Source organism: Hippichthys cyanospilos, chromosome 18 (genome assembly GCF_059441005.1).
Source record: "Hippichthys cyanospilos isolate Australia breed blue-spotted pipefish chromosome 18, RoL_Hcya_1.0, whole genome shotgun sequence".
In the NCBI taxonomy this organism is placed as follows: domain Eukaryota; kingdom Metazoa; phylum Chordata; class Actinopteri; order Syngnathiformes; family Syngnathidae; genus Hippichthys; species Hippichthys cyanospilos.
Window position 1 is genome coordinate 7,902,802 of NC_142386.1, and position 14,199 is coordinate 7,917,000.

The 14,199-nt window shown below is 39.4% G+C and overlaps 2 protein-coding genes across 3 annotated transcripts; both read right to left on the bottom strand.

Annotated features, from left to right (window-relative positions):
• Nucleotides 1-473: 473 nt before the first annotated feature.
• On the bottom strand, nt 474-4,323 carry rom1a (retinal outer segment membrane protein 1a). Of its 2 annotated transcripts, none has more exons than XM_088441419.1 (5): nt 4,157-4,323; nt 3,777-4,010; nt 2,335-2,765; nt 1,438-1,684; nt 474-1,329 (listed from the first exon to the last, which is right to left on the bottom strand). In XM_088441419.1, exons 2-5 carry the CDS (start codon nt 3,924-3,926, stop codon nt 1,114-1,116), a joined length of 1,044 nt encoding a protein of 347 aa, XP_088297545.1. In that variant the 5' UTR covers nt 3,927-4,010; nt 4,157-4,323; the 3' UTR covers nt 474-1,113. The 2 variants fall into 2 exon arrangements, with proteins under 2 accessions (XP_088297545.1, XP_088297546.1); XM_088441420.1 differs by having other exon boundaries at nt 3,777-4,006; nt 4,157-4,272.
• Nucleotides 4,324-5,696: 1,373 nt separating this feature from the next.
• On the bottom strand, nt 5,697-13,889 carry LOC148408822 (uncharacterized). Its single transcript, XM_088441499.1, has 8 exons — nt 13,438-13,889; nt 12,845-13,013; nt 10,501-12,760; nt 9,131-9,159; nt 8,848-9,006; nt 8,682-8,748; nt 8,476-8,580; nt 5,697-7,430 (listed from the first exon to the last, which is right to left on the bottom strand). The coding sequence occupies exons 2-8, from the start codon at nt 12,985-12,987 to the stop codon at nt 6,630-6,632; spliced, it is 3,564 nt and encodes a 1,187-aa protein (XP_088297625.1). The 5' UTR covers nt 12,988-13,013; nt 13,438-13,889; the 3' UTR covers nt 5,697-6,629.
• Nucleotides 13,890-14,199: the final 310 nt, after the last annotated feature.

Genomic DNA, 14,199 nt, shown 5'->3' on the forward strand with positions numbered 1-14,199 from the left:
TCCAGTGTAGCTTAATCTATTTCTTAATCCAATATTGTTCTCCATTAAAGGAGCCAGACAAGATAACAATGCCTAATGCAGTGTTTTCGTTGGAATAAATAAGTGTCGGTACGCTCCTTATTTGCCTTTTGCCAGATAAATCAGACAAAGGGTAATAACAAATCATAAAGTTTAGTAACTAAGAAATTGCATGAATTTAAAATGTCAGAATGCATCTGAAAGCATCAGGAGAAATCACCACGCTAACTAGCTGCTAGCTGCTAACGCTGAAAACCTGTGCTGTATCCAACAATCATGTGATTTTTCTCACTTTTTCCCCTTTCTTTTTACACGCCCAAATTAACCAATAAACACTCATGCAATGTGGGTGACATGATTCATAGTTAAAAATAAATATATATAAATGAAAAAAATGACATTAAATTGAAAAGTAGAAATAGAAGCAAAAACAGAAATAAATCAGCACACTACTATTAAATATGCACATTTTAATTGATGAGCCCTTTCCTCATGATACACTAGTTTTCCTCAATAAAATACTACAATCTTTAAAAAAAATATTTTTACTTTGTAACGATGAGTGCCAACCATGCTAGTAATGAAAATGATTCAAATGGATTTTATAGGTTTGAAAAAAAATGTATTCACAACAAAGACTGAATCTTTGTTCATCTATAGTACTAATGACTTATTGTGACAGGCAGTAAAAAAAATAATATGGCAAAAAAAAAAATGCGTAGTGATGAGCAAGTAATATGAGACAATATGAGCGGGTGGATGGTAAAGTTAACAAAAATGGACTAATGTGTGTTTTTTGTTCATGCAAACAAATTCACATTTTTACATAAGTGATGTTTGGGCATATTTGTGTCTTCCTGTAGTTGACAAAAATAACAAGACATTGTCTATATTGGCCTGAACCTTTTGCCTTCCATAGAAAACAGCACACAGATTCAATCAATACATTTTGCATAGGAATGTGCAGTCATTCGATGTATAACGTAATAAAAATTATAGCCTCCCCCGAAACACATTTTAATACAATTATTCAGAATTTTAATCATTTTCACCCCCATTGTAAAAACTATATACATAGGTGTCCAACCCTGTTGTTTAGTTGGAAGCTGGAGCTGCTGTTCCTTCGGGCGTGCCCTCTTGCACCTGGTTTTTAAGCAGCAAAAACTTGAGAACGGGGTCAAAATACTCCATAAAGGTATCCTTCACCCCCTTCTCCAATAGGTATCCTTCCGTCTCAATTTCTGTGTTCTCCTTCCCTGCTACTGCCTCCATGGAAGTCTGCAAGAAGCGCAAACTCACCAGCACGGAACCCTGGGAATTAAAATGTTAGTTTTAGTGCATGGACACCACCAATCGCCAATTATGGGCATGTTATTATTATTTTTATTATTTTTTTTTTGCAAGGTGCTTCTTGAATACCTGCAAGAGGAAGACGGACAGGACTCCCACCCCAATGGTGTTCATCAGGCCCATGTAGTAGTTGACCAAAGCCTCCCTGCAACCCCGCAGGTAGATGTTGAGCTCCTCCGTCTCATATTCGTAATTATAATGAGCCGAATTGTTGGTGAGGTGATACTGGATGCACGGTCGAGGAGAACTGGGATTACAGCAGCTGAACGGGACTCCGTCCACCAAGTATCGGCCATCCACATTGCTCTTGACGCGGCTGGAGAAATTAATATCGTTATTTACAATGATCCATTCCATCTGTTGGGAACACTGCAAAAAGTCAATTTTAAAAACGTAAAACAAAAAGGGGGATAATAATTTTTTTTTTATGTCTTTCTCTAAAAGGGAAAACATTTGTGATGAAAAAAATATAAGAATTCTTGTTTCAAGACATTAAATTGACCACTTTCTTAAGATGTTTTTGCTCAAAACATGTATGTTTCTCATGAGATGAAAAGATGATTTTTAGTTATCTTCAGTTTAAAACCGAGAGCATTTTAATTCAAGAAATAACTTTAAGAAAAATATTGTAATTTAATTATTTAAAATTGATTACATTATTTTTTAATAAGAAAAAAACTATCATTGACCTTTTTCAGTCATTTTCAGGATCATTTTGAAGCTCCTGCAGAGCTTGCTTGTGAGATAATCATTTGAATCAGGTGTGTTGAGGAGAGAAATATGTAAATCCTGCAGGATACCAGCCCTCAAGGAGTGGAGTTTGACACCTATGAGTTCTACAGTAGATTGTTCTTTGCCAGAAGGAACATTTCTTAGCTGATTTGCAGATTTGTTTGCTTAAACCAGGAGTATTTGCTTGTTTTTTTTTTTTTTTTCTGGTACTTTTTGCAGTCACACACAACTTACACTTTGACTTCTTTGGAGCTGAAATCAAGGTAGCGATTGCTGATCCACTGGACCTCGAACCAGTCCCTGTGGTCGTTATTTCCACAACACTGAAAGTTCATCTGCAAGCGATCGATGTTCTGCTTCTGGAAGCAGCGTCCTGGGGTGTCCGTGTCCTTATAGAAGCGAATGCCGTTTCTCAGGCCCACCTTCAGAGAAGACTCCAGGTTGCCCTTCATGGCATAGCTCATGATGACCGCTAGCAGCATGAGGACAGTGAAGAAACAAGAGACGGCAAAATAGGGCTTCAAGAAGGTCTTCCAGCGAGGAAATCGGCCCGCGTCCAGGGCGTCCTGGCAGATCTTTGACGCAAAGTAGTTGATGCCCAAGGAAGCCAGACCAACTATCATGAGGGTGTTGGGCACGATATGGATGTCTGCATTATCCATTACCTATAGAGTCACATAAAATCTCATGATTTTGAATAGCATGACTCCAAAATTCATCACAGTCCAATTGAAAACTAACAAAAAAGTCCTAAAACTAAAACATTCTGTAAATGAAATAAAATACAAACAAAATGCGAAGTGATGGCACAGTCACAGTAGAGTGATAACTAAGTGGTTGTGCCATGCTGAACTTTGACATGTTGTCACCAGTGACGTGAAATTTCAGCTCCCTAGTGTCTTCTTTCAATGCTTTACCTTTGATGTAAAGATCCAAATGATTGGACAAAAGAATGGGCCGCTACACAGCAGCGTGGCATACCAGAACGCAATATATGTTAGTGCAAGTACCCAAAGTACTATTATAGATGTAATTATTTATTAACTTAATGATTGGCTATTATTATTGCCCAATTCACCTGGCAAAAAATTGAATATTGTGAATTGTGTGACTTTTGTTTACCCCATTTGAACCGGTCAGCAATGCTATATTTCCTCATCGATCAAATTAGGTCAAACAGTCATTTGAGAGTTTTAGCTTACATTATTACACATTACTTAGTGAGTTTTTTTTTAATTACACTTGAAAAATACTCCATAGTGAAAAAAAATGAATTAATACTGAAATATGTCAATGATGAAGAAAAATGTACACTTAAAACATTAAAACACATAAGAAAAGACAGTTAAATAGGGTCCTGTTAAAATTGGGGGATTAATGTGATTAGGATTTGTTCTAATAAATAATGACTCAGGATTCAAAGTGGGTCACCTGTATTTAGCTGGAGGTGTCCACATTTCAAGGGCAAGTATTTATCACCATATTTAAAACAAACTCGATTAAAATTTCACTTTTTTTGTTAACATTCTTATATGAAGTCAAAATATGATCCCAGTCATGAAAACTCAGCTATTTGTCCAATGTGGATGATATACATAATTTGGTGTTTCAAGTAAGCGGTAAAAGGTAAAAAAAAACAAAAAATCTTCAATTTGGACAAAATAGAAGTGTGTTACCTCCGCCCTCCTGCGTAGCTCTGTCTTGAGTATGCATCCAAGGGCGAAGGTGATGGCCCCAGCTACTGTGGCACACCAGGAGAGGAGCCACAGTCCCTGGGCCAACTTCACCCTTTTCTGAAAGGGGAACTTCATCTTCATCACCACCATGGTTGCAGCGAGGGGCTCCGAGTCTCACCGGGGGAGTAGGGGAAGGAGAACGGCCAAAGGACGGAGGGACGAGGCTGTCCCTGTCTGAGGAGAAGATGAGGATACAAATAGAAAGTTCAAAAATGGACACATGCACCTGTGTAAGAACAAAGCAAGCTTGAACAAGAACAAGACATTTGAGTGAACTCTTTGGGGAGTAAAGCTGTAAAATGATATGTGTGAAAGTTGACCTTATTTGTCCCCCCAAGAAGCGCTGAAAAAAGTCCACAAATAACCACCGACCACTGTGTAGCTCTCCGGGCGCCACACATGTGGATTTGGCAAAACTGAAGGCTGGTTGCATCTTAGGGCTAATACCAGCCTATCCTATTAAACTGGTCAGAAGATCCAGGCCATTGTCTGCTCAGCATCCATTAGACTCAAACAAAGGGAGGACGTAGATGACAAAGTGGATTTGACAAAGGGAGAGAGAGATGGCCACAGTGAGACATTAAGTGACAAAATTTAAATGCACACAGCTGTGTACTACGCAGCAAAAAATACGGCCTGTGATTTTTGAGTTAAGGGCAGGGGTCAGCAACCTGCGGCTCCGGAGACGCGTGTGGCTCTTTCATCCTTATGTTGGGGCCCTCGGTGGTTTGGGAAAAAAATAAAAACGTTTGGTTCAGATCGACTACGTGGACGGCGTAACAAGCGCCGCATTTGAATTGAGGTCAATGAAGTTTGCGTGCTCGGTGATAGGGCGACATCTACGGTATGCGTTCGGTGCGACAGGACACGAAACGTGACGCAAGGCGGCCAATCAGTTTCGGGGATGTAAAAACAGGAAACAGAAATATAGCACGGCCTAGTTCATTCCTTGAAAACAAGAAGGTAACAACCTTGGGTAACACAAACATCGCTAAAAGGTAAAGGACGAACAGAGAACGTAAACAGGAAATACAGCGTGTCCTTCCAGATTAAAAGCAGATATTTTAAAATCAGATAGCACATTTAAGTAAACAATACAAACTGATGAATTCTTAACACTGAAAACTTCTCATCTTATTGCCCCTGTTTGTGAAGACGGCTGGATTCAGACGTTGGTTCAGTCGGCTTGCTTCTTTTAATGAAAAAAATGTGGTACAACCTTGGTTAACAAAAGTTGCTAACACACAACTGATTCCACCAGAAAATTGCTATCAGTAGTTTCCTCATGCTGTTATAAGCTTGCTTTAAAGCAACTCATAAGGACGTTCAGTTTTTTTTTGATTTAGGGCCACCACAAGGACAAAAGCGTTAGCAATTTGAGTGATAGAAGACTAATTCTCCCATGAGGCTCAGCACATAGCGTCGCGAAAGCCTGAGCTTGCTTGCATTTATTTCTATTTCCAGTGATTGTATGAAGGGCGAAAAGAGATGAGGTCATGAATCATGGTCTTTAAAGAAAATGCCGTTTCATCCATTCTATGAAAAATCTAACAGCATCAAAGCATTAAAAAAAAAAAAAGTTCTATATACAGCAAGACATCTCCCGTAAAAACATTCACTAAAATAATGTGATTTTGTCAAACTTTTCCACAGCACTGTATATAAACCACATTTCAGAATACGAGGGGTGGAGTCTATCACAGCTGGCACAAAAGGAGGATAAAACATAAAAACGGCTCATCACTTACCCATCACATTTCAAATCAATATTTTATAGCGATTACTCTAATTACGGGTAATTTTTTTATGCATTATTCTCCGGGCAGATTCAGTATTATCACAAAGGGGAGACACACAGTAAAACATGAATACAGCCTTTTATTTGCATTTTTTTCCATATTGCATTTACACAGTATTGCATATCTACAAAAACGTGCAGAATGGACCATTTCTCATTCAAAACTTTTGACATGCTTCCAAATTCCACTTAATATAACAATATTTGACTACTTTTGGTATAAATTGAGTTATAAGAGTAAGCATGAACAAGGAGAAGTCTTTAGTTTTCTAATTTCTACGAATGCGCATGAACTCATTCACCACCAGCCAAGCTAAAGTGGATTTTTGGAAACCTTTTTTTTTACATATAGTGCAAATAGTTTGTAAATAGTTCTTGGAATTGTCTTCTAAATTGATAGATTTATTGGGTTTAAGATTATAAACACGATCCTACGTGTTTTCCTCGAGACGGATTTAAATTAATCGGTTTTCACGAGTAAAAATACATTTCTCATGTTTCATAGTTACAGAAGTAAGTAATACTACTACTTCCGGTTTTGACGACAGGTGAAGCTGGTGAGCATAAAAGCGCAGAATATCGCGGATGTCGATTTTGCAGCGAATAGAAACAAGAAAAAACTAAACAATAAAAGACGGCACCTTAACTTATTCCAAGAAGACAATTGTTTTAATGGCTGTCAATGGCGGTAAATGAGACAGCCATCTTTAAAAAGAATTTTGATGTCTCCAGCTGTAAATGGCAGAGAATGTCTTTCAATTCGGCTTAAAGAATTGGGAAAGAAATGTGGAAGTGGTCTGTATATTAGTATGTACAGTACATAGGTCTAATGTGAAATGTACACTTTCAATATTACACATTGCAGCAGTGAAAACTAATTTTAGAATAAATGAACCAACTTGAGTCTTGCTTTTAGCTAGTCGCAGCGCTTCATGAACGATCCCCCATGAGTCAGGTTCAGTATGTCAGCAGTTCAAGATGTGTGAATCTTTGCATCACAGTTGTGTTTGCTCCCCTCCTAACACCTCCTTCGCCATGCCTCCTGTCCAGCCGTGCATTTCCGACCTGCTCTGATGAATTCCCTCGCCGGGCCGCGGCTCGCGCGTGAACTGGTTGAGCGCTCGTTCAACAGACTGCAGGCTGCACGGAGCGCTATCGGCCTCTGACGCCCTACCGTCCCTGTTTGTTCTCCAATGATGAATGATCTCATTATCTAAATCGTCACTCGTCTCATCGGCGGGGTGGTGGAGGTCCATCATGGCTTCCGTGCCTCTCAGCTCCTTTGGCATTTGACCGCACGCGAGCGGGATTTCCTCCAGGCTGGCTGACCTGATCAGTATTGTCGAGCCAAGATTCGGACCGGCGCCGAGACGAAATGCGTTCTCACCTGTCATACCCGAGGGGCACGCATTGGATGGTTGGCCGGGTAAAAGCTCATTGTGGATGGTGAACTGGAGATGAGGAATCTGCAGGGGTCGAGGAGACGGGAGTCGGAGAATTTCCTCCCCACCTGACTCGCTGTCTTTGTCCGCGTCTCCTTCCGCGTGCATCCACGCGGGACTTCTGTATGAGCCCGCCAGAAGAAATCGTGGGATCTCTTCCCCCATTTCCGACCAATCGGATTCCTCCTCCTCTGGAACCGAGCCCAGGCATTGTTCTTGCCCCGTGACCTTGACCTTCTCATAGTTTTGGCTGTCCATGAACTGGACCGGAGGCGGGGCCAGAGGGAGCATAACCTGACCGAAGGCGTCATCCAGATGAAAATGCTCTTTGGATTTGCTCAGCACAGAATTCACCTGAAAATGACATCAAGCATGAAAATGAGACTTTACGGGGACCTGATCAGCTTTTATTTGATATACAAGCATATGAAGTAAATAAACTAGTTATGTACATAGACATATTGCACCTTGTGCTCCAATTGTTTTTTGTTTTTTTTACTTGCTGATCAGTAACAAAAATCCCAATCGTGTAATGTATAATAAATACGCAGCAATTTTTAAGGTTGAAAATGCCAAATGCGTAAATCTCATATTTTTCGCAATATGAATACAGCGTTCTCTTGTCAAAAAAATACCCACAAAAATGTAAATCTAGTGGTAGAGATTCTTTATTTTGCCATGTATTGTATTTTTGTATTCATTTTTTTTGTTTATTATACTGTATGTAATTTCATATATTTTCATTACATTTTTTCACATTTTTTTTGTTTCTCTTCATTTATATTTTTTCTTTCTTATTGATCATACTGCTGTTGTTTATTAAAAATGTTTTAAGGCTGTGAAACCCCTCACCACAAACTTCAGACTTCTTTCAGGGAGGCATTAAATTCAATGTAAATATTGATTGACATTTTTTGTTATTTATTCATTTTTTGTTTTATTTCATTTATATGTTTTCATTTAGTTATTTATTTATAATATAATGCATCTTTTTTTGCACATATTATTTTGCTGTTTATCAAGTATATATTAAGGTTGTCAAACCCCTTTAAAACAAACTTGAGACTTTTTTTTGTCTTCATTTAAATGTTCCTAAGTTAAAAAACTTGATAGAGAGTAACTAAATTAATGCAGCACAAAATTCCATAATATGACTAGGCAAAAAAGGTGAATTTTTTTAAAGCAAGGGAACTATGTAAACAACTCTTATGAAGAGCTCTTTACCACATTATTTTATGTCCACTGAAAGTTTTTGACTTATTCAGTGCCATTGACGAATATAGACATCAAAAATGAATTTTTACTGGGTTCCAGCGACAACCAAAGTTCAAGATCAATTTTGACTGGGCTGGCAGTGAACGAGTTAATTCAGTGTATTCTTCTTAGTAGAAGTTCTTACATTGAACGTGTCCACGTTGTTGGCAAATTTTGCACCGGCCAGCTGTTCCGTCAAGGCTGAAATACGTCGGCTCAACCTCTCGCGTTCTCCTTCCATACTCTGAGTCTGTCAAACAGGAAGTATAACAAAAAAAAAGGTCAAAGTGCATGGAGCTGAATTTAACAGGTATGAAAATAAAAACATATATGTAAATGTTGGGGTTTTACCACAGAGTTAAGTTTTTGTTCCAGTAGGCTATTCGTTTGTTGTGTTGACGAGCAGTTCTCATGTAGTCTAAGAAGACAAAAAGACAGAGATATTGAATTTACTCACAGACACATATATTCACAGATAATATTGGGCAGCTGCCATTTAATTTGATCGTCGGTTTACATTTTAAAACTCTCTGTGAGGTTGTTCAATTCGACACGGGTTCTCTGGAGCTCCTCTTCTAAAAGCTTATGGCTGTTTAAAAATTCTCCAAAACACTCCATTTTGACTGCTGACGTAAACGAACTCTGTTGAAGACCATCATTCTCTTGCTGTAGGATCCTAAATTAGGGGAAAAAAACAAAACTGCATTTGAACAGATGAGTAATCTCTGTACACGTGGTTGGTTACTTCCTTTGTAGGGTTACTTCCTTTGTAGGGACTAAGTTGATTTGGCCAAACTTACTTCGTCTTTTCCATTCCATGTTTTGGTTCCTGAATTGAGGAGAGGAAAAAAAGAATAAACTCAGAAATGGATTGACATCAATAGCTGTAATCACTGATTTAATCACTGATTTCACAGGAATGAAAGTGTTTTGGTGGTGTGGCATGAGATTTTTTTTTTTTTAATGCAAAATGGGTTTTTAGGTTCAGTGAAGTTTGGGAATCCCCGAGTTATCTTACTTTAAGTTATATAATTTGTTTACGGTTATGTGATGACTAGTGACAGCAGTGACATGCACGCTGAAAAATCAATAGGGGAGCAAATTATTCTTACCCTTTCCACACCCTATAATCTAGCAAGCTGAACATGGAAAATATTGATTTGGCTTTTTGTATATAGTAACAAAATGAACATGGAAGGGTGACATTATAGGGGACCCAATGAAATAGAGAAATTCTCGAACTGTTGAGAAATGTAAAAAATTGAGAGATTCATTAGTTAAGGTACGTTATCACTTTATTTAATGACGGTTGCCAAAATAAATCCTGCGAAAAATCCTTGAGGTTTTTTTCTTTATACTAAATTGTATTTTTAGATATACAACACCAAAAATGTGATTTCTGTCATTTCTTTTCTTTAACAGGTGTAACCATTTGCCTACTGCTGTATTTGAAAAGAGTCCCAATTGAATTTTTTAACAACCAGGAAGAATTGCACCTTCATTTTTTCAATTGTTAAATACTTTGAAAACAACATTAACTTCAAACATCTTCCATTCTGTGCAACACACTTGCTGAAATGCAGTTGTTCTGAAATTTAATTTGTCAGAGAGCTTTTCTATGGCTCACTCCATAAACTTTGTTGCTATAGTTAACTGCGGCTGGGTGCTTTGCATTTATGTGGTAGGCTAAACTTGAGTTGCTTCTGTGTTCAACAAACTCTTTACAAACAGTTCCTAACACTTCAGTCTTGTCAAAGGTGCCATTTGGCTGTTAAATTATAATTCATTGGAATGACAGAAGTCTTACTTCCGTTTTAGCATTTTGCTGCTTCTGAACTTGCCCTACCATCCACAAAAGGGATCGATATGATGGTAAACGCAGTGACAGCCAATCAGTGTCCACTTCAGGGTGTGATTGACCTGTTTTCCAACCTCCATCAACTCAAGCACAAGAAGACTGATGCATTAAAAACAAATGTAATCAGCATACAGGAAGCATAAAGTTTGATATTAAAAATTAGATTAGCGCAATTAAAAAAAATCATGCATTAACTATGATTGTAATTAATTGATCGCAGTTAATCTGGCACGCCTAAGAAGTTTCATTTCAACCCCAGACACATGACAATTTTTGGAATGCTACCGTGTAAGGAAAGCGCTGATTGCGTACTTGCGGTATTGACGGGCCAGTGAAATCTGTTTGCTCTTCATCTTGACTGGAAGGGCTGTTCATCTTCCTTGTTGAGTCCATCTTGGAGGAAAGAACCATCTTCTTCTGGTGTGGGGGCAGACTGGCAGCCGATTCTCTGTTACTATGATTGTTCCTGTCCTCAAATTCTGGCTCATTTCCGGAGAGGTGTTTGTTTTGATGTGGCTCTGAATGACTTGGATTCCCATGGTGGTTTTGATGAATGTGCCTATGGTGGCCTTCATACTGGTGATGACTATTTGGACTTTTGTGGTCTCCGTGGTGATGCTTATAGTGAGAACTAGTGTGATCTCTCTTGTGGTGTTGGCCATTTGGACTGTAATGATCTTTGTGCTGGTGCCCTGCACTTTGATGTTCTCCATGAGAATGTTGATGCATTTTATTGTGATGTTCTTCATGGTTCGCGCTGTGTTTGTCTCCATGATCATTGGGATGGTTTGGACTGCGATAAGATCCATGGCGGTGCTCTGGATGACAATTCTGGCTGTCTTCATCGTCGGGTTGATGAACCTCCCTGTGGTCATATCCATGCTGACGTTTCGGACTATGGTGGCCTCCGTGATGATGACCTGGCCTATGATGGGGATCAAATTCACTAGGTTGGGCTCTCTGGTAGGGACGATGGCCTCCACTGTGGTGATCACCATGTTGACGATTCGGATGGTCATTGTGAGGAACACCCTGGTGATGTTGGTCCTTCAGGCTGTGATGCTGATCAAGTCTATGGTGGTCTTCATGGTGATGTTTTGAGTTGGGCTTAGTGCTTTGAGCTTGGTTTCCATGACGTGGTGTCATTGGACGCTTGGTATTTAAATTATTGTTATGGTGATGACCTTTACTTGGATGGTCTTTATAGTGCTCTGATGAGCTATTGCGAAATTGATCATGAGCAAAGTTTTTGCTGCGGTGCTCTTCATGGTGATACGTTGAAGAGTGATGATCTCCATGGCGAGGAACATGACCTTCGTTGTAGTATCCACTAGGATAATGGAAATGATGATCACCCTGCTGGTGAACATCCGGATCATGGTAGTCCGTGCGATGAGAGCGAGTTAAATTTCTGTAGTGGCCTCTATCATGGTTGGCTTCATAGTGATTGCCACGAGAACTGGAACTATCACAATCTTCTTGCGTCCGATAAAAGACAGGACTGTGGCATCTACGATGACGATGAGGACTTTTGTCGCGGGGGTATCTGTGAGAACTCAGGCTGTGGTGACGGCACCGTTGGATATGATCTTCTTGGTTCCGACGACGGTGCTGCTTACAATAAGGTGCGCAATGCCGAGAAGATGAAGACCATGAAGGGTGTGTTTCCAAACAGCTTACGTCAGTGCAGCTTCTGGGCTTTGCTTCCATGTGATTGGGTGAGTCTGGAGAGCGGCGATTCCGATGGCGATGGGACGAATTAGACTTTGAAAGCTGAGCATGGGAATACTGGCTGGAGGCAACGGAGTCGGCGCTGACGGGCCGACTCCTTTGTTGGCTTCTGCCTGTGTCGCTCTCAGACTTCCTGGATCTACCAGAAGTGGTCTCTGTGCTGTTTGGTTTCTGCGCATCAGTAACGCCCAGAGTGGTGAGTCTCATTGGGCTGAGCACTTGTCGAGTGATCTCGTTGAGAAAAGCAGAAAATTTCATTTTCTCCTTCATTAAACTCTTCCTGACTTCATTTTTTCTCCTCTCTTGTTCTTCTTCGTTTGCTTGACTCTCTTTTTCTGTGGGGAAAGTGAGGGCCTCCATTGACTTGGATTTACGGAAACTTGCGTTCTCATGAGTTTTCATTTGAGTGCCTTGCTTGGAGCCATTTTGAAAAGACTTGCCTTTAGATTGTTTTTGCCTGTCATCATGGCCCCGAGTATCAATCAAGGGTGCTGTGTCTTCTCCGTCGGCATACTTGTGCTTTTCTGAAATGTTACCACACGACTGGGAATGCTGAGGCCTCCTCAGGAGAAATCTGTCCGACCCTTCACTGCTACTCTCGGATGACAGACTCGAGGACGATGCTGAAGTGGAGGAGGAGTTGGATGATGAAGAACACGAAGAAGAGGTGGCGGTTGTCGATGAAGAGGAGTAAGTGGATGAAGAGGAATCATGTGAAGAAGTGAAAGAAGTTTCGGAAACAGAGCGCTGGCCGCGGCTTTGCTTGCGGTAGAAACGATGAGAATGATGGTGATGAGGGAGGTGATCACTGAGCAAGCTGTCCTCCGCTGTTGAATGAGTGCTATATTTCAAAAGAGAGCATGAGTAAAGTAATTAAATGGAACGAACAGCAAATGGTGGGCACTTGGTAGTTTAATTTACTCACTCTTGGTTGTCATCATCTGACTGCTGGAATTTTTGTTGATGATGATGAAGGTGATGGTGGGTTAATTTGGTGCGATGGTGCTTCATTTCTTGAGATTTGGGATCGGTTCTTTTTTTCTTGACTTTTTGTTGCTGGTCGCACATTTCTGTTTTGTTTGACCTAAAATATTCTGGAGAAGGGGGTTAGATTTTTTTTTTTTGTCAGGTGGAATAGCTTTACAAGAACTCAATTGAATATTATATATATATATATATATATATATATATATATATATATATATATATATATATATAGTGCCTTTGGTGTCTATAGCCGTCACTGGCAACAAATATTTTTATTTTTTTGTTTTCGCACACTTTCCATGCACTATTAACACATTTGCTGTACTACATAAGAGAAAAGACTATAATGGATTTTGCAACTAGATCTACTAGATGTACAAATAACACAAGTAGTCGTTAACTTACATTTATTAAAGTTAACTTGTTTGAATGATTAATACATTCCAAAGCAGTTACAGCATTAAGAGATAATGAATTATTTTTCAATCTTCAATTTGACTCAAAATTCATTCATCTACTAAAGTTACTTACAGCCTCAAAGCAGCCACCAGGATGAAACTATAAGATGTACACCGATGCGTTGTCCCAGAAGCAAAATGACATTATGTGTGAGATGCCCTTTCTAATTGAACAGTGAAGCCTGTGTGACACACACACACACGCAATTCAATAGACTGCAGTGTCACCCAATGACAGAAGGGTCAGTTGCTAGTTTAGTGTTAGAGGTGTGTTCAGTAGTATCACAGTATGAGGAAAAAACTGGAAAGGAAAAAAAAACATATTAGAAATACAGAATACATTAAAGTGTTTGGATGATAACATTTTTTTTACCACTCGAGTATCATAGGGAAGAAATATAATACAAAAGGCAATTCTTACTGTATACATGTGGTAACCTATTGATCGGATGCCCCTATTATGTCACTGCAATGGGCAATCTAACACTCAAAGTTAGAGAGAAATGGATTGAACTCCAATAGGATGACAACCCAACCATAAAATGTTACATTAATTAAAGCTGGAATGTTGAGGGAACAGAATGAAATTAACCACACACTTTATTATGGACTAAACAGATACGCCTCCTTCGTAACTGCAGAAAGTAAAATAATAAGCATTGCCACGGGCACCTTTCCCCGCATCAATAAAATATGGCTCAGATCCACTAGATATCAATGTGAAAACCTCCAGTAACTGTTTGGCTAACGCAATGGAAAGTTGGAAGAGGTAAAAGAACGCATGCAATGCCAACATCATGTACTTGTAAATACTGTACTCCTAACTAGCTTTGCC

Excerpts from the sequence above, each read along its gene's own strand:
- LOC148408822 (XM_088441499.1), bottom strand. The coding sequence starts at position 12,987 with ATGTGCGACCAGCAACAAAAAGTCAAGAAAAAAAGAACCGATCCCAAA. Across the intron at positions 8,749-8,847 it reads CTCACAGAGAGTTTTAAAAT|ACTACATGAGAACTGCTCGT; the intron begins GTAAACCGACGA and ends TTGTCTTCTTAG. Across the intron at positions 7,431-8,475 it reads ACAACGTGGACACGTTCAAT|GTGAATTCTGTGCTGAGCAA; the intron begins GTAAGAACTTCT and ends TGTCATTTTCAG.
- rom1a (XM_088441419.1), bottom strand. The coding sequence starts at position 3,926 with ATGGTGGTGATGAAGATGAAGTTCCCCTTTCAGAAAAGGGTGAAGTTG. Across the intron at positions 1,685-2,334 it reads AGCTCCAAAGAAGTCAAAGT|CCGCGTCAAGAGCAATGTGG; the intron begins GTAAGTTGTGTG and ends TAATTTCTCCAG. Across the intron at positions 1,330-1,437 it reads TGTCCGTCTTCCTCTTGCAG|GGTTCCGTGCTGGTGAGTTT; the intron begins GTATTCAAGAAG and ends TTTAATTCCCAG.